The sequence below is a fragment of the Natator depressus genome, chromosome 8, assembly GCF_965152275.1.
Source record: "Natator depressus isolate rNatDep1 chromosome 8, rNatDep2.hap1, whole genome shotgun sequence".
Taxonomy (NCBI): domain Eukaryota; kingdom Metazoa; phylum Chordata; order Testudines; family Cheloniidae; genus Natator; species Natator depressus.
In genome coordinates, this window is record NC_134241.1 from 49,810,109 (window position 1) to 49,834,407 (window position 24,299).

The following is a 24,299-nucleotide window of genomic DNA, read 5'->3' on the forward strand; positions in this document are numbered from 1 at the left end:
GCGGGGGTGAATTTCACCCTGATACGAATAGGCAGCATGTCATTGTTACACCAGATATGATGAGAAATTATGGCCCTGATCCAGCAAGCATTTAAGTACGTGCATAACTTTAAGCTCACGAGTTATCCCACTGCAGTCATAAAAATTAACATGGGCCTAAATGCGCTTAGGATCAGGGTGTGAAAGGATATAAACCCTCATGCTTCAGAACATATGCCCACCACTTAGTGTCTGAAGCCCATTGAAGTTAGTGGGCATCTTTCCACTGACTTCAATGGGCTATGGATCAGTGCTGAACAGCCTGGGAGAAACGTTTCCTGTGGGCATGTTTGTGCATACTTCTCATTGCATCTTCATCTGAAACATTTGGTGCTGGTCTTTGTCTGAAATGGGATGCTCTCCTAGATGGACCTGGTGTCGTCTGGAAGTTCCTATAGCTCTGTGCTCCATCCTCTTAAATAATATATCATTTTAGTTTGTAAAGTAAGCTCTTTGAGACATGGTCCCTCTCTGCATATGCCATTGCTCTGGATAGAGGCTGTGTGGCCCAGTGGATGGTGCACTGGACTGGGACTCAGGAGACTTGGGTTCTATTCCTGCTTCATCTGCTGGGGGACCTTGGGCAAGTCACTTCACAGCTTTGTGCCTCAGTTTCCTCATCTCTAAAATAATAAAATTAATGACACTGACCTCCTTTGTAAAGCGCTGCCTTGTGATCAACTGGTGAGAAATGCAATAGAAGAGCTAGGTGTTATTATTACATCTGTCTGTACAGTGCTTTGTACCTTTTTGGTGCAATAATTGTCATCAACCCAATAAGGAATTGAGATAAATTAGCAACATCATATTAATATTTCATACAAAGAGGCTAAGAAAGGGGAACAGGGAGCATGGAGAAAAGTGCAAATATTGTAGCCATTTGTGTGTGCTCTTCTCTGGCCAGTCTTGGTACAGTGGACAATCTTGAGACCCCATGTCCCTTGTTCCAGAGGAATCAAGATTTCAAGGGCCAGGTTCTCATCTGGTGTAAATCTGTGTGGATCCACAGGACTATACTGATTTATGCCAGTTGAGGATCTGACCCTGTATATTGATTATTCGGAACGTTTTTTCTTCTAGACTATTGAGCACAAGTCTCAGCTGATGTAAATTGGGATCCCTGTGCTGAAATCAGTGGATTTGTGCTCATTTACACTGAGCTAGCTCATAGTCTTTCCCTCAATCCCACAGGTACCCTGAAATATTCTTTATTCAAGCAGGTGACTTCTGTCACCCCTCCCCTTCTGCTCTGGTTAATGTTGTGGTGCCTCTTTCCTGGTGGGCATGTAGGAGGCTGGTAGTTCTCTCCCTCCCTTCCCCTCCATGCCCAACGCTGCTGCTGCTGGGGCTGAAAATCTCTCCTTTCCAGGTGTGCACATCCCACCTTAAAGATATGCCAGAGCATCATTCCCTTGCTACTTGGTTCCCTTGCACCACCAGCCGCGATGATGCTCAGGTTGCCGATGGGGAGAAAACACCCTTGGATGATAGAGTTTGGCTCAAAGTAAGTGGCAATGGGCACCTGGGCTTAACAGGAAGGCTACTTTGTAGGGTGGGGAGGGCTTTCCTATCCTTGTCCCACACTTTCAGGGATAAAGGCCAATTCTTTCCCTTCCCCCTGTCCTGGAGTAATGAAGAGCTCTCCCTCAGCTGGGTCACAAACTGATCAGCTACAGCCAGGCATTCTACAGATGAGTCATAGCAACTGAAAGCCAATGACAGGCACGTGTATCACTCATTTCATCCCCATTACTGTATGGATCACCACGGCGGGGAGACAGAACCCTACAGGAGTGTTCTGTAAATGAAAAAGCCATTGCCAGGCAAATACAGGAACTCCTCGCTTAACATTATAGTTGTTCCTGAAAAATGCTACTTTAAGCGAATCCAATTTCCCCATAAGAATTAATGTAAATAGGGGGGGTTGTGTTCCAGGGACACTTTTTTCGCCAGACAAAAGACTATCTATATATTTTTTACACACACACACACACACACTGTAAATTTTAAACAATATAATACTGTACACAGCAATGATGATTGTGAAGCTTGGTTGAGGTGGTGAAGTCAGAGGATGGGATATTTCCGAGGGAATGCCTTACTGCTAAATGAAAGGTTTCAGAGTAGCAGCCGTGTTAGTCTGTATCCACAAAAAGAAAAGGAGTACTGGTGGCACCTTAGAGACTAACCAATTTATTTGAGCATAAGTTTTCGTGAGCTACATCCAATGAATTGAGCTGTAGCTCACGAAAGCTTATGCTCAAATAAATTGGTTAGTCTCTAAGGTGCCACAAGTCCTCCTTTTCTTCTTACTGCTAAATGATGAACTAGACTTGACTGAGCCCTCAAGGGTTAACAAGTTGTTAATTTAGCCTCGCATTCTACAAGGCAGCATGAATGGAGGGAGGGGAGACAGCATGGCAGAGAGACAGACAGACACACACACTCTGTGTGTGTGTGTGAGAGAGAGATGTGCACATTGCCCCTTTAAGTACACTGACCCCACTCAAATTACCTTTTTAAGTAGATCAGCAAGTTGAGACTGCAGCTGCTGCCAGCAAGCTCCCTCCCTCCTGAGTCCTGTCGTGCTTCTCCCCCCCCCCCCCCCGCCAACTCTATGAAGATAAGGTTCAGGAGCAGGGGGAGGGGGACACCCTGACACTAGCACCCCTCTTCTCTCGCCCCCTGCACAGCAAGCAGGAGGCTCCCAGAAGCAGCTCCAAGGCAGAAGGCAGGAGCAGCACATGGCAGTAGGGGGGAAGGACAGCTGAACTGCCCAGCAATTGATAGCCTGCTGGGTAGCTCCTGCACAGGGAACTTAAGGGTGGGGGGGAAGGGCTGCTGGTCCACTCTGGTTCCAAGCCCCTACCGCTAGCTCCAAAGGGCTGCTCTTTCTGCAAGTGGTAGACAAAGCAGGTGGCTGCCAAGCAATGTTATAAGGGAACATTGCGCAACTTTAAACAAGCATGTTCTCTAATTGATCAACAACGAAACAACCTTAACGGGGACAACTTTAAGTGAGGAGTTACTGTACCGAGAGGCATTATTTGAGATTTTACTGTTAGCCTTCAAGGGCACCTTCAGAATCACCCTTGCTGCTGCTGTTCTGCTTTAGCTCAGTTTTCACTCACTTTGCACTGGCGTAAATGACTGCACAAGGGGCAGTGTGATCCCAAGGCCTTAGAGCCAGTCTCTTCTGGGAGGTGAGAAGGCTGGCCTGGAATTCCTGACCATGCCTACAGACATGTTTTAGAGGGTGGGAGTCAGGGCCTTTCTGACCTGGCATCTGAGACTGTCCCACAACTGCATTGGCCTCAACTCCACCAGGGAGAGTAAAACCTGGGTTTTAATCACATAAGGAGGACATAAGTAGAAGAGACACAGGGAGATGATATGTCCATTAGGGAGATGCAGTTCATACAGTGCTGATTTTCTGATTGTAACCACAGTTTAATTTTATGTGGCTGCTGCCTTCTATTATTGGGAGGTTGTTATTTCTCTTTGCTCTTTCCGTACAGTTTATATGGGGCATGTTGCCCTGTTTAGTCCTAGATTGTCTGTAATTACCTTTTGTTAAGGCACTTGGAAGACTTAATGCATCATTAATCATTGGTCAATAAACAGTGTTATTACCTTTCTGTTCCTAATACCCCTGTATCCCTACGTCAGAGAATATCAGGGTTGGAAGGGACCTCAGGAGGTCATCTAGTCCAACCCCCTATGCATCTACAGAGAATTCTACCTACATAGCCTTCATTCTCTTCTGTCTCTATCTCTTGCACCTTCCCTCTGGGTTCCCTACTGTGCTTATGCCAGGGCAAATGCCCTCCATTTTTTCCTTTGCTCACAAGAAAGAGGAAAGCCCCCTCTTTGTGCTGCCTTGATGGGGGCTCGCTTTCCACTTCTCACCAGGATTAACTCATGTTCCAGTGCATTATGAAAGACTTTCATTACTGGCTCCACACGCTCATTTTAGGTGTGCTATTATTTTCCGCCCATAAAATTATTTATGGGCTAGTAATAAATATGCCCATGTTCTTTCTCTTTTATAGTGTTTGCCTGTTTGCTAACAGATTGGTCTGGGAAGCAGGTTTCATTTTCATACATGTATGAAAAAACACTCTCCCATACAAATATAGCTGTTTACACACACATCTCAGTAACACGTGCATGCACCTCCACTTACAGGACTATTTTAATGCTCCATGTCCCATGCTTTAAAAGAGCAATCACATTGCTCATTAGGTACAGGATTCCAGTTGTATGGGAATGAAACATTTTCAACAGGTGGCACGAAAGGGCAAAGAAATCATTGTGCCCCTACATGAAGGCACAGACGTAAGTGGGGGTGGCCATCTGCTGAAGAATGCAAATGTCTGTTCAACATAACTAGCCTCCCATAGTGCACCTTAGCATAGCTGGTATACTTGCAGATATGAGTTATTCTGATTTATGGAGGAGCACTTTCCAGTGGCAGTGCTTTGTTCTCTATTTCCTAAACATCAGATTCAAGGAAGATTTGGAGTCATGTCAGAATGTAACAAGCAGGAAATTAAGCAAAAGAAAAAAAATTAAAATATAGCCAACTGCAGCTCAATCTACAATAAGAAAAAGAAAGCACACACAGGGAATACTTAGTGAGATAAGCCAGATACTGCAGTGTTAGGGTTCCCTCCCCACTCTGAACTCTGGGGTATAGATGTGGGGACCTGCATGAAAGACCCCCTAAGCTTATTTCTACCAGCTTAGGTTAAAACTTCCCCAAGCACAAATTCCTTCTTGTCCTTGGACGGTATTCACTGCCACCACCAAGTGAGTTAGACAAAGATTTAAGGAAAAGAACCACTTGGAGTTCCTGTTCCCCAAAATATTTCCCCCAAGTCCTTCACCACCCCCAGATTTAAAAGTATTTTCTTTCCCCATTGGTCCTTCTGATCAGGTGCCAATCAGGTTAATTGAACTGATTAACCACTTATAGGTAAGGGGATTCTGTAGCTCTGGCCAAGAGGAATTTTATTTTACTGCATACATAAAGGTTGTTACCCTTCCCTTTATATTTATGACATGCAGTTTTAATTCAGAAACAGATTTTGCCAAGTGCCTGCACAGGGGAGCAGTGGGGAGGGATGGAATAAGGAGCGTCCCCCAAATTGGCACAAGCTGATGATCTGGCCCTCACAAATTAGGTTGGGATGAGAGCTCGATGTTGAGGTGCTTATCCATACTACCCAAGCTTCTTGCGTGTGCAGAACTGGAACTCTCCATGGTAATGTGCTTCCTGCTTTGGAGTAGGCTGTGGTGCTGACAGGATTGACCTTCATGGTGTCTTAGGGCTTCCAGTCCTGGACAGGAGGTGGAAATGCAACAAGGGTGAAATAATAACAGGAGGGAAATGTTACTGGGAAATTGCCCAGCCTCAGTGATGATTGAGTGGGAATTTAGGGCGAAGGTGCAAAAAGATATTTCCTCCACCTTGCTTTGCCCCACGCCTGCGACAGCTCCCTGTGGGCCCCAGTGAGTGGCTGCGAACCTGAAATACTTGTCCCACCCTCTGATCACTGTATCCCTGCTCACTGTGTTGAGTTTCCAGGGGGGGGTCCTGGGCTATTCCTCATTATGAGACAACGCTAAGGTGACCAGGTGTCCAGTTTTCAATCAGAACACCCAGTCAAAAAGGGATCCTGGCTGCTCCAGTTAACACCACTGATCAGGCCGTTGACTGTCTGGTTGGTGGCGCTGCACAGCGCGGCTGGCAGGCTCCCTGCTAGCCTCTGCGCCGTGCAACTCCTGGAAAGCAGCGGCATGTCCCCCCTCTGGCTCCTACACGTAGAGGCAGCCAGGGGGCTCCGCATGCTGCCCCCGCAGCTCCCATTGGCCAGAAACTTTGGTCAATAGTAGCTGCCGGGGCAATGCCTGCGGACAGGGCAGCACGCAGAGCCACCTGGCCATGCCTCCGCATAGGAGCCATGGGGGAACATGCCGCTGCTTCTGGAAGCTGCTTGAGGTAAGCACCTCCCAGAGCCTGCACCCCTGATCCTCCTTCCAGTCCCCAACCCCCTGTCCCAGCCCTGATCCCCCTCCCACCTCCAAACCCCTCGACTCCAGCCCAGAGCACCCTCCTGCACCCCTAATCCCCAGCCCGCACCCCCAGCCGGAGCCCTCACCCCCCAATGCCCCAACCCCCTGCCGCAGCCCTGATCTCCCTCCCACCCTCTGAACCCCTCGGTCTCAGCCCAGAGCACCCTCTTACACCTCAAACATCTCATCCCCAGCTCCATCCCAGAGTCTGCACCCCCAGCCAGAGCCCTCATACTCCACCAACTCCCTGCCTCAGCCCAGAGCCCCCTCCTGCACTCCGAACTCCTCAGCCCCAGCCCCACATCAGAGCCCACACCCCCAGCTGGAGCCCTCACTCCCCCCACATCCCAACCCCCTGCCCCAGCCTGGAGCTGCCTCCTGCACCCTGAACCCCTCATTTCTGGCCCCACCCCAGAGCCCGCACCCCCAGCCGGAGCCCTCACCCCCTCCTGCACCCCAGCCCCCTGAGCCAGCCTGGTGAAAATGAGCAAGTGAGTGAGGGTGGGGACGAGCAACAGAGGAGGGGGTGATGAAATGAGCAGGGGCGGGGCCTCGGAGGAGGGGCAGGGCCATGGAGAAGGGGAGGAGCAGGGGGCAGGGCAAGTGTGTTTGGTTTTGTGCGAGTAGAAAGTTGGCAACCCTAGGCAATGCTCAATACACACCAGTCCTCTTCAGACATGAAGGGTCATCACCATGACAGACCCAGGGGAGCAGAGTCAGGATTTGAGGAACCTGCATGATGGGCTCTCTCTGTTTACCACAAAGTATCTCTCTCAGTGGTGGAGTGAAATCAGGCTAGGCCAAAGGAGAGTAGGGCCAGTGCATCTGCAGTATAAGGCTCCACTAGTCATCCCTCCTCTGTGGGTGAGGGCTGCAGAGGAGCTGCAGGCTCCTAGAGGCTGTATTCAATGGGCAAGCCATTGGCCCAGGCCCCCGGAGGACCTGGGTTCTGTTCCTGGTTCTGCTCTGCCACTTTGAGTAAGTCACTTCACCTCTCTCTGCTTTCATTCCCCTCTGCCTCGTCTGTTTACATTGTCAGCTCTTCAGAACAAGGACTGGCTGTTACTATGTGTGTGAGCAGCACCTAGCGCAATGGGGCCCTGACCTTGGGTGGGGCCTTCAGGCACCACAGTCATTTAATTAATAATAGCAGGGCCCTGAGGCTGCAATGTGGGGGGAGATTCCTGCTCCTCAGCACTCAGCCTGGCTAGTTGGGCTGTCTGCTGCTAATGGATTTGTGCCCACGTGAAGTGGTGCTGTACCTGGAATCTTTTGCCCTTTGTCTTTGGCCTGATTTTAGCGAGAGTGTTGCATGGGGTGGCTCTGAATCAAAAGTTTCCAAGTGTCGCAGGGGAGGGAGGTTATGTCCCCCTCATTTCCAAGAGTGCCTGTTCTCCAGTGATTGATACTCTGAGTTTCACTGCTGTCTCCTGCAGCCTTTGTGGCTAGTAGATGAGTCGGTGGAAGTGGCGGCTTTCCTACTAGACATTGCCTCCTGCCCCAGATTGTTCAATTCCTTGGCTGACAGCTGCTTTCGAGCCACCTTGGTATTTTGCTTTAAATGAAAGCATTTCAGTGACACAGTTTGTAATTCCACCAGCCTGCCACCTCAGGGTTCATATTAGTGCGATGAATTGTGTGGTCTCAGACTTGTGGGGAGAGGCCTGCAACTGGATCCTCAGGGTCAGGGAGTGAGATGCATTGGCAGAGCTGTCTGAGGAATCTAGACTGGAAAAGCAAAACTGTTATAAGTCATAATTGGTGTGTGCTTGGAACACTGTGTGGGGCTTCCAGAGTGAGCAGGAAGTATCTATCTATTTAGACATCTATCAATCCGTCCGTCCCATTTGTTTATTTGTCTGATCAATAGCATTGCTTCTAAAACGCAAAGCCCTATCCCATATAGCTCTGTCTGCTTTGCCGTAATCCCTCACTCTAATGTCCCCTCTGGCGTTGTACCCTCGTGCCCAGATTTGCTTCGACAGACCCGGACTGGCCACCTCAGTCTTTATTTTCCTGGCCTCTGATGGCGTTGCCCCGGGTGACCAGCACAAGCCGACTGTGACCGTTCAGCTTGGGGATGAGAGGAGGCACAACCACTCGCTGGGTGAGTGCACTCATTGCTGATGTGAGGAGGGAAGTGATGAGGAGAGCTCCCATTTCCCTTCTCCTCCTCCGCTCCCTCAGCACCTGAGTCCCTCTCTGCTTCGCCCTTGGCTTTCCTTTGCAGGGAGCGAGCAGTCTAGCAGGGTCTGAGGAAGCGCCTGAGCAGCTAAGGTAGAGCTGTGTCAGACAGCTCCTAGCAAATGGCCCAAATTGTTATGGCCTCTTTGGCTCGCCCTGAGTTCAGTGGGAGCTGGGAGATCTCCACGCCTCTCTGGCAGTGTTCTCTTTGAGCTCCTCCCTGCCTCTTTTGTTGGCTGAGATGGTCTGTGCCACATGGAAGACCAAGATGAAGGAGGCTGTGGTACCCTCTCTCTGGTGGGATCCTCTCTGCATCCCGTTTCTCTCAGCACTGACTCTCCAGCTCCTGCTTTCTTGACCCTAGTCTAGTTGCTGGTTGGCCTGAAGCAGAAGGGTTTGCCTTTGCCTTGGATGTCTCCTGTCTGACTTCCTCACTGGGAAGGAATCCCTTGCAGGTTACTTAGTAGAAAAGGCAGACCACAGCAGTAGCGTCTGAGCTGTGGAATAACCCAGGGCAAGCGAAACAATCCCAGAGTTGGGCTAATGGCTTCTCTCTCTTGTTATCTCATCCCCATTAGGGACACATGAACTGTCATGTCAGCGGAACCCGTTGGTCATCAATGTGACCCACAGCCAGGATTTTCTTTTCCACCGGATCACCTCGGTGCTGCTCAATTTCTCCTCCTCGTTAGTGGGCATCTCAGCCGTGGCCTTGCGGACTTCCTCCCTCCTCAGCTCTTCCGCGCCGAACACCTGCCTCCTGGAACACGAGGGACATGGCCTCCAGAGACACAGGTACCACATCACCTTGGATTTTTCTGTGTTGCTGCTGGGCAAGGGCTATCACTCTGCTGGCTTTGGATCTGTCACTCCTGCAGGAGGTGACATCCAGCTTAGAGCATAGCTCCTAAGGGCTCAGCCAGAGGGAGACATCCTTTTGCTCAACTAGAGCTGCTACCTCCTTGTTCCTGGACAAACATTGTAGGTATAACTAGACTTCGAGCTGGAGCTGTGAATTCCAGCTCAAGGAGCCAGACCTCAAGGAGCTGTGAATTCCAGCTCAAGGAGCTCTGATTGCCACAGCACTAAAAATAGAGAATAGTCTCAGTGGCACAAGAGGTGTGAAGGATGAGCCACCCCAGGTGCACGCCAGCCGTCTCGGACGGGGCGGCTAGTCCTCCTACTACTCATGGTGCCATGGCTGTGCTCTATTGTCGATCAGATCTAGAGCAGGCATGTCTCCTCGAACTGAGATTTACTTCTCCAGCTCCAAGTGTGGACATAGAGCGTAAGGAGTAATTCTGGGTTGGTAGCTCTTTCCCATCTCTAATTTCTGCTTCTGTCTCAGTAAAGAGTCATGGCTGGAGTAGAATATAAGGGGCCCATGCAGCCACCAGATGAGGGGCAGTGCAAGTGGGTGAAGTCCACACCAGGTGTGGACATCAGTTGGAAATCACAGCAGTTCCTGCACCCAGCCTACCCCTCTGCCCTTCTTCCTCCGCTGCTAAAACAATAGAGATTCTCTCTGGAGTTAGCACTACACTTTTACCTTGGGTCCCTGTCCCTTTATACATGTATGCACACACTCCCCATCACCCTTTCTGCTCAAATGGTTCAGCATTGCACTCAGACAAAAGGTATCGAGGTTTGATTCACTATCTGATTGCAGGGAAAAATAGTTAGGAAAATAGGTCAGTTTGGAGGTGAGGGTGTAAGATAGAGAGAGATACAGAAACTCAGTGTTAAAAGAATGTCATTAGGATTAAATCAAGCACTCGATGACAATGCTAATATTAAGGTCCCCTGAGCAGCCCTGATTCAGCCCCTTGTTGCGTAGCATTATGATACAGTCTTTAATTACATGATCACATACTATTTGTCCTAAGGAGCCTTGCCTCTCTCAGGCCTTGATCCAGCAAAGCACTTAACCATGTACTGAACTTTTAGCATGTGAGCAGTGCCGTTGACTTGAAAGATCTACTCACGTGCTTAGAATGATGAATGCGCTTGTCTCAGTGTGCTCAGCGCCTTGCGGGATCGAGCCATGGACATCCTGGTTAACAGCGTCCCTCGGGAGATAGAGTTGAAACTTCCCAAGTCAGCTTTGGCACCCACCACGCTCTCGTTAAACTTGGAGAGAGAGAAACACGAGGAGAGCAACTCTCCATAAAACAGACCATTGGCGAGAGCTTGACAGATGCCTGCCTTTCCATTTGTGTTTTGGTTTCCTTCCACTTTACCACCGGATGTCCCAGTCCTGTTCCAAAAAGCTCCACCGGGGAGGGGAATCTCCTCTCTTCCTGCTTGGATTTGGGTGCCATGCTAGATTCCTCAAATACCTCGCCTGGAGCTCCCACCTCATCCCTCAGAGGCTGCTCCTTTACCAAGTCTCACGTGGCTGCTTCAGTAATAATACTAATAATTAATTAATAATAACAACATGCTTTAATTTATTGGTGTCCAGTGCTCAAAAGCCTCCAAATATCTTAGTAAAGTATGTAACTGAGGAGCAGTATTTGCAGAATAGGGCAGCATGTTCCAAATAAATCACACTGCAAAGGAAAAGAGGGAAGAACTGACATCCAAGATTGAATGAATGAATAAATAAATAATGCAGAAAGCACACCCAGAGCCAAAGACACAAAGCTGAGAAGGAATTAAAGGAAGGTAAGATTTGTTCTAATGACGATAACAGATGATGATGATTGACGATGCAAAGTTTGGCTGTGGATCCAGATCCTAATTTTTCCAAAGTTTAGAAGTGTCCAGATCCAGGGTTCTCATTCAAGCAATTATGCAGATAGCGTCCAACTGGGAATTTTGGATTTTGTCCATGCTCATCTCTAATACTGTTACTGTTGTTATAAGTTTTCCTTATGAATGGCACTGCATGAAAGAATGAAGTAAGAGTGTGTGTGTGTGTGTGTGTGTGTGTGTGTGTGTGTGTGTGTGTGTGTGTGTGTGTGCGAGAGAGAGAGAACACACTCATGTGATGTAAGTGAGTTATACAGAGTTCTGGAATGCACAACCAGAGTTTCAGAGTGAATGTGATTTACATAGCAACAGAAATTGCGGCTTTCTTAGTGAATAAACTTGTAAGCGTTGGTCTCAGGCCGCCACAGAAGGTGCACCACAGAAGGTGCACCATCCACCTGAAAGCGAGTCAGATTCCTTTTGGGAGTCGTCACAGGTGCTACACATGCCCCTCAGCCCCTGCCAATGGTGTGATTTTACAATCACATTTTCCCAGACTTAAAAATATATTTCTTTCTCCAGTTCCTGTGTGAAAGACCCACACAAACAAGATGGGAAACTGACTGAAACTGAAGGAATGGTGGAATGGGCCATACACAAAGGCTGCCAAATACACAAAGAAAACAAATTGAAAAGATAGGGAATGGCATATTGTTTTCCTATGATCTCGTAATTGAAATCTCAGGGAGGTTATTTGTAGCAATAATAGATACATTTCAGACAGAAGTATCATTTTTAAATGACTGGTGTCCCTTTAAGTACTGACATGAGCATGCAAAGAGACATATCACATAGCCTTCACGCCGTATGAAAGCGGATTTTAAAGTACATATTGCCCGCTAACGAATATCATAGTTTTACAAATCCTGTGTCTCAGTCCTCTCTAGTGTAGCTCCTCTGAAATCAGTGGACTCATGCAAGGCATAGAACTTCGTGAGTTGATGTTCATCTCCTGGGGTTGCTGGAAATCGGACTGAATCCACAGCGTAAGCTTTGTAAGCCTCACTTGTCATGCCAAGTGGAATCCACACCTTCCATGATTTTTCTGTGGGCCAGGCTTACCCAATGAGGTGCTGAGCTGCATGGATGCATCATCTGCCAGCGGTAGCAATGTGCTCACCAGCAGCAATGGGAATCATGGTGCTAGTGGTACCTCATCCTACTCCCTTTGAAGGAAGGAGACTTTTATGGGATGAAGGGATCACGGGGGGAGGGAGACAGTTAGGGATGGGGAGTCACACCTCTGAGCTCTTGGGATATGGACAGGTGTGTGGAGGCAAGTCCTTGGGAAAGGGGCAGGTTTGCATAGACAGAAGGGATGATCCATCTCTACCCCTCCTCAGGGTTTTGGCTGAGCTCTAGGAGGGGGAATAAAATTGTGTGGGGAGAGATGCCCCCTGCTGGCTCTGGAAGAGGAGCCAGCCTCCTTGTCATCAGTGTGCTGAGTTTGTCCTGCCGGGCAGTAGGGGCAGGAGCCCACATAGGTCTTTAAACCTTCTCTTTCTTCAGACATCATGTGGACTGTGGTGCTGGCCAGGCCACTTTGTCTTGGCTCAGTTCAGCGTGGTGCTGACACCACAATCTATGGCAGCTGTCTATTCCCTTTCCTCGCTCTGCGACTTCCCAGTGTGGGGGGCCCAGTGGCTCTTCCTCCACCCTCTCCGGGAGGCGTCATGGTTAGGCAGGGCGCTAGGAGCCAGGACTCTGGGATCTAGTCCCCTGTTCTGCCACTGACCCTAGTCAGGCGAGCCATTCCAGGGGCTGATTCACAGAGATGAGCGCCTGCCACCTCAGGTGGAAGGAAGAGTGCTCAGCATCTCTGGCCATCAGGCCCCCAGGACCAGATATTCCAATGAGCTCCTCAGGGTAGGTGCTGTACTTGTTTGAAAATCGGGATGTGCTGAGTGCTGGGCACTTTGTTAAATCTGGCCCATGTTTAAATGGGAGCCGAACTCTTTTTGAACCCTCGTGGGAGCTCTGAGAACTTGGAAATCTTGCCCTCTGTGCATGAATGTGGGCATCCAAGAAATGGGGCATCCAACATTAAGGCCTTTGCTTCTCTTTGCCTCATTGTCACCACCTATAAACGCAGTATAACATCACTTACCTTCCAACCAGGGGTCTCATTAGGAGTCAGAAAAGTGCTTTGGGTAGCTCGGATGACATGGGCTTTAGAAGTACAACATATTCATATCATCCCCATCTTGTGGACAACAGGGTCCCATACCTGGGGGGCAGAGGACCCACAAAGCCCAGCACCCCCTAATTCCCAGTCTGCAGAAGCCATAATAACAATAACAAAGCCTCTTTATCAGCTCTGGAAGTGCCAGGCTAATTATTTCCCCCTTTCTTTCATTTTAAAAATGATTTTCAAGTCCAAAACAAACATACAACAGTATTAAAACAGAGCCTAATAATACATTGGGCATAAATGCAGGTGGAGTCTGGGAAGAAAATACCTCATAAAAGTTCAGAAATATAACATATTAGCAGGTTCAGAGACTTCCACTCACCAGTAAAAGATGAAATCTTTGGTGTTCCAGTAAAGAATTGAACTGACCACACACACACTGTGTATGTAAGCCTATTATTAAAAATAACCCCACAAAAGTAACAAAGGAGACTCGGAAAAAGAGGTTTCCGGGCCTTAGTCTAGTTTCATTTCCAGTATAATAAAAATAACATCCCTTTGTTTCTCTTGCATCTTTCATCCTGAAGGATCCCAAAGTGCTTTGCAGCCTGTACTACAATGAAGAGATCACACACCCGCACATGAAATGCAGGCATCTCCGGGGAACATGGCAATCATTCTACACTGGCAACGAGACATAGTTGTTTCAAAGAGGGGAAGCGATTAGTCTCCCCAGGTGAAACTGCAGGAGGAATTAGAGGGAGTAAAGAATCTGCCTTAAGGATCACAAGCTGTCAGGTCTTTGAATGTTGTCTCATCCAAAAGATGCCCCCACCCTCCGTGTCCTCTAACACCGTGCTGGGTCAGGGGTGCAGAGTGGATGTCAGCACGTTGACTCCCCTCCTCAACTGGCACTCCAGGAGCACAAGGTTGTGCTTGCTCCCTGTGCCAATGCTGGGACACTGAGTTGCTGTCCTCCCCGAGCCCACGTGGGGTGAGCCATTGAAAGCTCCCAGCAGCAAGGAAGGAATGACTTCAGCATGTACCTCGTTAGGACCTGAGCCAAAGCGCACTGAAGCCAGTGGGAGTCTTTCTGTTGACTTCAGTGGATCTTCCCTTAATGCCTTAGGATCCAGGAACTGTAATTTACAGGGGAGTGAAGAAGACACCCTCGCGAGTGACGCAAGGTACAGCGACCTAACGGCGCTATGTCAGTGGGAGACTCTCTCCTGTCAGCATAGAGCATCTTCACCAGGCACACTGCATCGGTGCGACTGCGCCAATGTAGTGCTTCCAGTGCAAACTAGCCCAACGACATCCTACACAGGGCATGGCTACACTGCAGCCTCCCAGTCCCGGTAGACAGACTCGCGCTGGCAGGGCTCAAGTTAGTGTGCTGAAAATAGCCAGGAGGTTGTGTGGGCTTGAGAGCCCACACTGCAATGCTCATAGTGCTATTTTTAGCATGCTGTCTTGAGCCCCACTAGCGTGAGTCGGCCTACCCGGGATGGGAGGCTCACTTCCAGTGCTGTGTAGACATACCCTTGTTGCACCCAAAGTATCTGAAGCGGTGCCTCTGCCTGGTACTTCAGCCCCTTCCAGTTAATTGCTTTTGTTCTCCATCCAGCCTTTCCCTTTGCATGTGAACACTGAGCCACATTCCCTCCTGTTTTCTTTGGTATGGACTGTACATCAAGTCAGGGCAGCAGGTTTTATTTATTGCCTTTTTAAACTGCCTTTTTATTTTTAGCCTGTTGGAGTTTACGTTTGCTTGTGCTGGGAAGTGCCTTGGCACTATTGAAATCCAGTCTGCATTGTATTCTTATTCTCCCCTCCCCCCCCCCCCCCCAAAGTTTTAAAGGATTAAAGAGAAATCTGGTTTTGGTTTTTTGGAAGTTTTTAATTTTTGCCTCTTCTTGTTCAGCAAGGGAAGAATTGCAGTTCCCTAAGCTGTTCCCTTAGCTTTCAAGCCCAAGTATCTGACTTTTACTCAGGAATGATTTGGCCTTAGGTTTTGGTAATTAACTCCCAGGCCCCTCCAAAGCTGGGCTATCCCCTACTGAGGGGGTGAACCTCAAAAGGAGAGCTGGACCTAACCACAGCCCCAGAGCCAGCCTCTTGGTGGGGATGGTAATGGGAGGACTAGGGCAATATGTGGGTCAGGAAGGGATGGCGGAGTGGGGGAGGGGAGGAGGGAAACAAAGGAAGGAAGGAGAGGATAGGAGTGGGGGGAAGAGCCAGGAAAGTGTGAGAGGGAGGGGATGTGAATGAAATAGAAAGGGATACACAAGTTTGTTTGAAAAACATTTGTTTCAGGCTAGTTTAGCACTGGTGAAAGGTGTGGGACTGAGAGCCCCGTTTATCACATACAGCCTGGGCTGCATCACAGCAAGCTTCCTTCAGGCTGCCCCACCCACGTGCCTGTCACCAGACCTGGGGGGATCCCTCCCCCCCCCCCCACATTTCTAGGGGAGAGATTCAGATCTTGATAATCCTAGTTTGTAGGGCTGGATTTTGAACTAGGCATGAATAGACTCCAGCTGCTTCTCCTCAAGCAGTGGTGACTGACCTATGGGGCATTCCTTGGGCATTAGTGACAGGCAGGTAGAATTTGATGGCTGAGCTCTGCCACCTGGGGAACTCGTTCTGGTGAGCTGTTTGCCTGTCCCCAGAATGCCCAGGGCCAGGGCCCTAATATGGCAATGCAGACAAACATAGGTGCATGTGGCTTTTTTGTGGGCAATGCTCATTCTTCTGCTACATGCAGGCCATTTCTAGAGCTTAATGTCTTGTACATTGGCTATTCAAAATGCTTGAGCCATCTCGCTCCATTCCACTCAATTTATAATCTACAATAAAAACACATTTTCATAGCTCAGGGTACACAACTGCATTGAAAAGGCCTCTGCCTTTGTCACAGATGCTTAAATTCATAGATTCGAAGGCCAGAATGGACTATTAGATCATCTAATCTGCCCTCCTGTATAGCGCAGGCCACAGAATTTCAGCCAAAAGAAAAGGAGTACTTGTGGCACCTTAGAGACTAACCAATTTATTTGAGCATAAGCTTTCGTGAGCTACAGCTCACATCCGATGAAGTGAGCTGTAGCTCACGAAAGCTTATGCTCAAATAAATTGGTTAGTCTCTAAGGTGCCACAAGGACTCCTTTTCTTTTTGCGAATACAGACTAACACGGCTGTTACTCTGAAACCTGTGAGAATTTCAGCCAGTTATTCCTGTATTGATCCCAATAATTTGTGTTTGACTAAAGTGTCTCTTCCAAAAAGCCATTTTTAAAGGGATAGGGGTGATAGACTCGATTTCCAGCAGTACATTCAAGGATGTTGCATTCCTTGCCCAGAGGCAGAGAGGTGGGCAAAGTAGTCCTGCTCCAGCCTTCTTTGTAATTGTCACATAGGCCCTGTCTACGCCAGAGAAGTCACTAACATTGATTCATTGGTAGAAATCAGAGCAAAGCTGGCACACCAGCTGCCTGCCGTTTCCAGCACAGCATCATCTAACCCTGCTGGGAGCAAGTCTAACCAACGAGGTGCTTAAAACTAGGTCAGCGGCTGGAACGGCCTCTACACTAGGGCTCCTAACGTTGCCAACAGCAGTGGACCTGAGCAATGTAAAGAACAGTGGGAGATTTTTCCTCCAAGGCCTTGTGGCTTCTATGTTAGATACTATCCCCTACCCATTTAGCACATATATGTGTCAGTGAAATGCACCTTAGAAATACAAAAGAAAGGGGGAAGGTTAAAAATTATGTAAGGGCTGAAGGTGACTCGCCTTCCCAGTGAGAAATGTACTCGTTAGCGTGAGGAAATGAGATACCGCATGATTGGTCATCTCTAAAAAAGGAGACACTAGCTCAAATAATAGGACAGGAAAGGCCCTCTTCATCCTAGGAACCAGGAGCCAGCTTGCAGAATCCTTGAAGGCAATTTGAGGAGTCCCTGTCAGTGAGCTCCCAGGACATAAGGGGATGACTCAGTGCTGGATTTCTCAGTGTGGCACTTGGGATGAGAATAAACTGCATGAGATTCCTGTGGCCACTTGAAACGGGCTCTGAGGAGAACCCTTGCTAGTTGGTTGTGCACGTCTGCGGGGAAGGACCACAACTTGTTGGTGGAATGTGCAGTGTAAGGAGAGATTGAAATTGCTCTTGGAGGCTTGGATAGGTGGATGTTTTATTTTTAAAAATATCAAAAATCTTTTAAAAAGAGTCAAAATGAAACATTTCATTTCACCGAAAACAAGATTTTTATCCTCTTTTTCAATTCATAAAAATTTAATTTTCAGTTTGACCAGAAACAATTTTTTTAATTACTAGCTAACTAAGCAATTGTGACTCACGGAAACTCAGTTTATAGACATTTTTCCAATTTGTATCATAGTTTGTCTATTATAGGTGTTGATGTGATGCTTGGCATGACCATGTATTATAAATGGGATGGATGGATGGATGGATAGATAACCTCACAGTGACAAAGGCATGTATAACTGTAGTGAGGTTCTTATCTGTAATGAAAAAAGGTCATAACCTTCTAGCCAAATGTGGGTATCAAATCAGTGGTGTTGGCTGATGTTGCTCATTATCCAATCAGAAGCAGCTGAGAATCCAGCAGGACCCCCCAAATCTGCCAGTTCTTTTCAGTGACTTCCTATAACCTACAAGCGCTATTCTAATGCTGTCCAGGTTGAGTCTCACCAGCTAGCTGTCATCAGTATCTCAGGGTGCTGGCCAATGAATCTCAACTATAGCACCTGGCAGGGAGAGGCCCTGTGTATACACGGCCCCTTTGTTTATGCCTCAGAAGTGAAAGACTTGCTGTCGCTGTCAAAGAGGGAATCAGGAATCCGTTCCCACCAATCCTGCTCTAGTGTTGAGATCTTGTTGTCCGACTGGGAGTCAGGACTCTTGGGTTCAGTCCCCGGCTCTGTCACTGCCCTCCTGAGCTATTTGGCAAGTCTCATTGCTATATTCCTCTATCTGTGTAGTAGGGATAATGACACTTACCTGCCCCACAGGGACTTTGAGACTTAATTAGTTATTGTCTGTAAGGTGCCATGAGAGTCCTTGATAGAAGGTGATATCTTGGATGGGGAACATACTATAATTATTAGAAAAGGAGACACAAAAATGCTCCCTGCTCAACTCTCCCTGTACATACCCAAATGAGTGTGGCAAAGAGAATGAAATTGTATTAAAGTAACAGGAACAAGCACCTTCCTCAAAGAAGCTGCTTTGGTTTGAGGGAAAAGAAAACATCAGAGAAGACTCTCCCAACCATCGCACCACATTGCATCATGCTCCACCAAGGGGAGAAATCTCCACCACTGCTATAGAAACATGAGATCCTAGAGGAAATTCTTTTTCCTTCCACAAAAGACCATGGAGATTTCCAATAGAAACTGCACTGACATAACTTCTCACACATATAGTCACCTCTCCTCATTTATCCATCAATCTGTTTTTGCCAGATTGCTTTGGGGTAGGCATCTCTTATTTGATTGGCAGCATGGCCCTGATCCAAAGCCCACTGAAGTCAATTCCAAGACTCCCTATGACTTCAGTAGCCTTGAGCTTCCATTATCCATCACCCTGTGCATTGACAGCAGTATAGAAATCACTTCTAATAATACTTTTCACTTGTTAAAATTGCAGTTTAATTTTAAAGGCTGTTTTGATAGCAGCCAACGAGACTGCAGCCTGGGCAGATGTTACAGCAGATTTATGGATGATTTATGGTGCCTTAGAAGGTTCTGTTTGGTTTGGTTAAACCCACCAGTATTTTCTGGGCTCTTTGAAATATTCACAATAAAATCCAAATTGTCATGTTTTCAGAAATTTGAGGTTTTCATATTTTGCTTTGCTTGCAAAATTGGTCCAATTTTCTGAAAATCCTGCAGTTTCACAGCTATTGGAGCCATCTTTGAGCAGTTTCACGTATTTCCAGATTTGAAATTTTGTTTGGTTGATGAGTTTTGTCCTCAAGACCCAGGGGACGGGTCAAAGCATCACATAGTTGTTTGCCAGAATGGCCATTTGCCAAAATGTCACAACAAATCATTTGTTTGGGCTGCAGAAGGGGCTGGGATACAAACACCAGTATTTTTCGAGATGTTGCATGGAGGAAAAGAATAATCTTGCCTACTTGATTTTCCTTGCATGACCCGCATCCAAAATACCTAAGTGTCATAGGACTGCAAGAGTGGGCTGACAGGATAAGCTGTATCCATCTGTTATAATCAACAAGAGAAAGAAAAATCTATTTCACGCTGAGGACAGAGCTGTGCTGTCTATGTCATGTCCCCACAGATACTGCTAGGGGCGTATAGATTCCATGGGTCATTATGGACAGACACTTGTTCCTGAGAATCACACCAAACCATGATCTGCTATAGATTCTAGCCTCTAAGCTGGCTGCAACACGTAGACCATCTTTTGCGTGTTTGTACAGTGCCTAGCATAATGGGATCCTAAAGGCTGCCACAGTACATGATGTTCTTTTTATTAACAATATTCTCCTGAAAAGGAAAGCTGTGGTCCGTGATCATTGAAACGATTCTGGAGACAACCAAGTCAAGTCCCCTCCCTTGATATAACTCCTCTGAGGTTTATGCCAGCAGAGCTTTTGACCCAGCCATTTTTAAGCACTATTGTAGCTGTCGTAGTTCTGAGCCCACAGCCTACACTTGTCACCCCATCCCCAGTACTGGCAAGGCCCTGTTCTGTATCAGAACTGGCAAGCAGCATATTAAATGGTCTTCAAACGTCTCCGCAGCATCACTGCAGCACAGCATGCTGACGCTGTGTTGCTGGCTCATGAGCTTACGAAGTTGCGTCACAACATGGGTGTGCAGCAGATGTCATGGTGCTGTGGCACAGAAGTCAATATTGCAGGCTTCCTGCTTTTGTCACCCCAATATTCCTCTTCCAGCTTGATGTCTTTACCTGCCTTTCTATAGTAGATTGTAACATCTTTGTGGCATGGACCTGGTCTTATAAAGTGCCACAGAAGTAAGAACAGGACAAACTCCCAGTGACTGTAAGCATCTCAGGGCAGGGACCACTTTTTTGTTCTATGTTTGTACAGTGTTTAGCAAAGTGGGGTCCTGGTCCAGGACTAGGGCCCCCTGGTGCTACGCCAATGCAATTAATCAGTAGTAATAAAAGTGGCATCCTTAGGTGGCTTGCAGAAAATAAGCAAATTCCCTTGTCATGTTCCTTGTTAGTGTGAGACTGGAGACAAGAAAATGTCTCAAGAGAAAAGAACCCCCCTTCACACACACACACATCCACACACCTGAGAAGGTTACACTGAATAAGAGCTCAGATTATTCAATGGGAGGTAAACACAGGGGTGGGGAAGGGTTGTGCCCTTGGATATTGGGGGCATAGTTATGGAGCAGTACAACCTCATGGAGAGAGAGGAGAGGGAGGTCTACAATTGGTACCAGATGCACTCGGAAGCTAATGACCTGACAAGCGCTGTGCTCATAAAACAAATTCTTTCAAAAGGAAGCAAATGGAAATATAAGCTAGTGAAAGAATTTGCAGCGGCTGCCCTGAAACCATTTCTCACTTCATAAACAGGTCTGTGCAGGAAAAACAGCCCTTTTTTTGTGGTCCTTTCTCTTGCCATTTCCCCCTCCTCCATCCGCCCCCAACCCTGAATGAGCTGTTCCGCGCGGATTTCCATGGCAACTTTGGCTAATGGGACGTGGCTGGAGTCAGCAATGAGTTCTGTTCATTCTCCACATAAGTCCGCAGCATTTTTTGGTGACTTCGCTCAATGAGTATTTGTCTGTGGTGCTGAGTGGGTTCCTTCCACACAGATGGTTCCTGCAGCTGTACCACCTGGTGCTAGCAGCCTGTGAGCTCTCACAAGGTGAGCTGGCTTGGGTCAACTTGGGATTTGGATGGGAGACCTTCGGGGTCAGAGGGGGACCCCAGCTGTTACAGGAAGCTGTGTGGCTGATTCACTAGGTCAGGGGTGGCCAACACTTGGCTCCGGAGCCACCTGCAGCTCTTCAGAAGTTAATATGCGGCTCCTTGTATAGGCACCAACTCCGGGGCTGGAGCTACAGGCGCTAACTTTCCAATGGGCCGGGGGTGCTCACTGCTAAACCCCCTGGCTCTGCCACAGGCCCTGCCCCCACTCCACCTGTTTCTGCCCCCTCCCCTGAGCCTGCTATGCCCTCGCTCCTCCCCCTCCTCTCCCCCAGAGCCTCCTGCATGCCACGAAACAGCTGATCGGGAGGTGCGGGGAGGGAGGGGAGGCACTGATCGGCAGGGCTGCCGGTGGGTGGGAGGTGCTGGGAGCAGCGTGGGGGAGCTGATGGGGGGTTGCTGACATATCACTATGGCTCTTTGGCAATGTACATTGGTAAATTCTGGCTCCTTCTTAGGCTCAGGTTGGCCACCCCTGCACTAGGTAGTGCTCTTCCCTCTCAGCAGCTTTAGGGTGCTGTGCCTCTTGGAGGTACTTCCTTTTGGTGGAGCCATAAAACCAAGGTCTTGAGCACTTGCAATCACTAAATATCCCCTGGAACTTTTTTGTAAGAGTCGGAGCATAAACCCCAATGTCTTGGCCAAATTCCATTCCAGGTAATTACATTCTGTGTATTTAATTTCCCTCTGCAATTTTAAATGGATCCAGCATTCCCTCTTCATTTACTCGATAGTTGTGCAGTATCGCTGTGGTCAGTGACAGAGTAGCCGTGTTTTATCCAAGCAATGGCTGTGTTTGCTTGGTGGGGAAGTGAACCCTCTTCACAAACAGGGAGCAATGTGAGGGTAAATCACATTTTGAAAGCTGCCCCACTCTCTCCCTGATAACTCTGAATATCTTTTGTACAGAATGCGGTGTGATTATTTTTGTTTGTGGTACAGTAGCACTTCGAGACTCTAGCTGAGAGACCAAGGCCCCGTTGAGCTGGGTGCTGTCCAGACACTCAATGAGAGCTGGTCCCTGCCCTGAAGAGCTTAGAATCAAAATAGAGAAGACAGGATGTGTGCGTGTGAGAGAGAAAGGTTAAGGAAATGAGACACAGAGAGAGCACAACTTGCCTGAGATCACACAGGGAGTCTATGGTAGAGCCAGGAGTGAACCCTGAGCACCAGGCCAGCACCATAATCACAAAGCCATTGTTCCTTATACTCGTCTTTTACTGTAATAAGTAGACTAAATTCCTGGCTGCATGCATGATGGTGCTCATGGGTAGCAAGGACATCTCCTGTTGAGAGTAGGTAAAGCCCAAATCCTTGACCCACAGTTACTCCACATTTTGTAGCACATTTCCCTTTTTAACACCAACACTTGACAGTTTCCTTGCCGGGCCTGCGGTGCTGAATCAAAGCAGAGATCAAGATGGCCCTGTGGGGAGAGAAGAGGGACAGGAGAAGTCGCAGAGGAGGGAAGATGGGCTGAGAGGAACAAAGGAGAGCGTCTGAGGCCATGTCTATGCTACAGATGTTGTAGTGACATAGCCATGGCTTCAGAACTATGCTGCTGTAACCCCGTAGTGCAGACACAGACTACAGCTACAGAAGGGGTTTTCCTGTCACTGTAGGAACACCACCTCCCTATGTGATGGTAGCTAGGATGACAGAAACATTCTTCCACCAACCTAGCTGTGTCTACACCAGGAGTTAGGTCAGCGTAGCTCCAGCACTCAAGGGGTGTTGAGGCCTGAGCTCCGTAGCTATGTTGACCTGCGTTGTAAGTGTAGACCTGGCCTGATCTTCCACACATTGTTCAATCCAGAATGTAGTTAGCTGCAGTGTATAACTGTCCAGTACGCAAACCCCTCAGCTAAGTGCTTTGCTGATGCAGCCTTTGCAGGAGCTGGCTACATGTGTATTGGGTTTGTGGAGGTCTCCATAGGGAGAGTGTGTTTTTTTGGGGGGTGCCCGCACACAAGAGTGACCCTAGGGGAGGAAGGCTGGTCGAGTGGTTACAGGATAGCCCGGGACTCGAGAGACTCCTATATGTTTGTGTGTCTGAATGTGATTGAATGTTTTAATTCAATTCACAACCCTTTAATAGCACGACAAGCTATACAAGAGTTGTCACAGTGTATACCAAATACAGATCTCCTTCCGCTGATGCAGGTATCGCTCGCTCTGAGATAGGTGTGACAGCGTGTGTGTGCGTGAGACTGTGTGTGAGTGCAGATGAGCACAGTGTTGCTCAGGGGCAGGTGTGAGAGTATGTGGGAGACTGTGTGTGAGCGCAGATGAGTACTGTACTGTTTTAACTTGTGTAGCTAAATGATGAGTGATTTCTTTGGGATTTGCCCGGTAGCCTAGCCCCTGCCCCCGTTTCCATCTGACAACCATTAACACATGGCTTAGAGATGCAGGCTTGCATTAGAGGTGAGAAGCTTTAGCTTACAGTTTGTAGAGTAAACCCAAACCTCTGGGGAGGTCCCTTGTGTGGGGGCTGTGTGCCATGGAGCAACTCACTGTTCACTTGTGGCCGTGGGTTGTACTGGGATTCTTTCAGGCAGGGCTGGGGATCCTTAAAATTCATAGGGTCACCTCAAAGCCCCTTGTTTGAACATCCCCACTCAGCTGTCACAGCTTTTCTGAGTTTCCAGGGGGCTCTGATTTCCTGGGGCCAGCAGGGTCCCCTTAGGGATGCAGAGATGTGGGAAGCAGATCCCCAAGCAGCATCATTTTATGTCCTGATCCTGTGAGATGCTGAGCACCTGCAGCTCCCATGGAAGTGCAAGATGCTCAGCGCCTCTCAGGATGTGCCCTTAGTTATTATTTTCTAATGAAGAGCTGAGGGGGGGAAAATGGTGTGAATCCTCAAGTAGCATAAATTCATCACTCAAGTCAGTGGAGCTACACTGATTGACAACAGCTGACGATCTGGCCCAGCATTTCTTAAAAGGATAGTCTCAGGGAGGGGAAATATTGGAACAATCCCTTTGCCTGCAAAAGGAACCTTCGATCTTTTTAAATTGTCATGTGGGATTTTTTTTGTGGCCATTTTTACCTTTTGCAGTCAAAGCCTGCTCTTGCTAGACTGGCTCTTATTATCTGTTTGAACAGCTCCATAATGTCCTGGAAATGTGCCTTTGAAAAACATGCCC

The 24,299-nt window shown here is 48.1% G+C and overlaps 1 protein-coding gene across 1 annotated transcript in view; it reads left to right on the plus strand.

Moving 5' to 3' along the window:
• Positions 1 to 24,299, plus strand: part of PAPPA2 (pappalysin 2) — a 168,079-nt gene that overhangs the window by 79,835 nt on the left and 63,945 nt on the right. Inside the window, exons 11-13 of the mRNA XM_074962019.1 lie at positions 1,409 to 1,543; positions 8,089 to 8,224; positions 8,880 to 9,096. Of these exons, the coding sequence (XP_074818120.1) occupies positions 1,409 to 1,543; positions 8,089 to 8,224; positions 8,880 to 9,096 (488 nt within the window). The remainder of the gene's footprint in view (positions 1 to 1,408; positions 1,544 to 8,088; positions 8,225 to 8,879; positions 9,097 to 24,299) is intronic.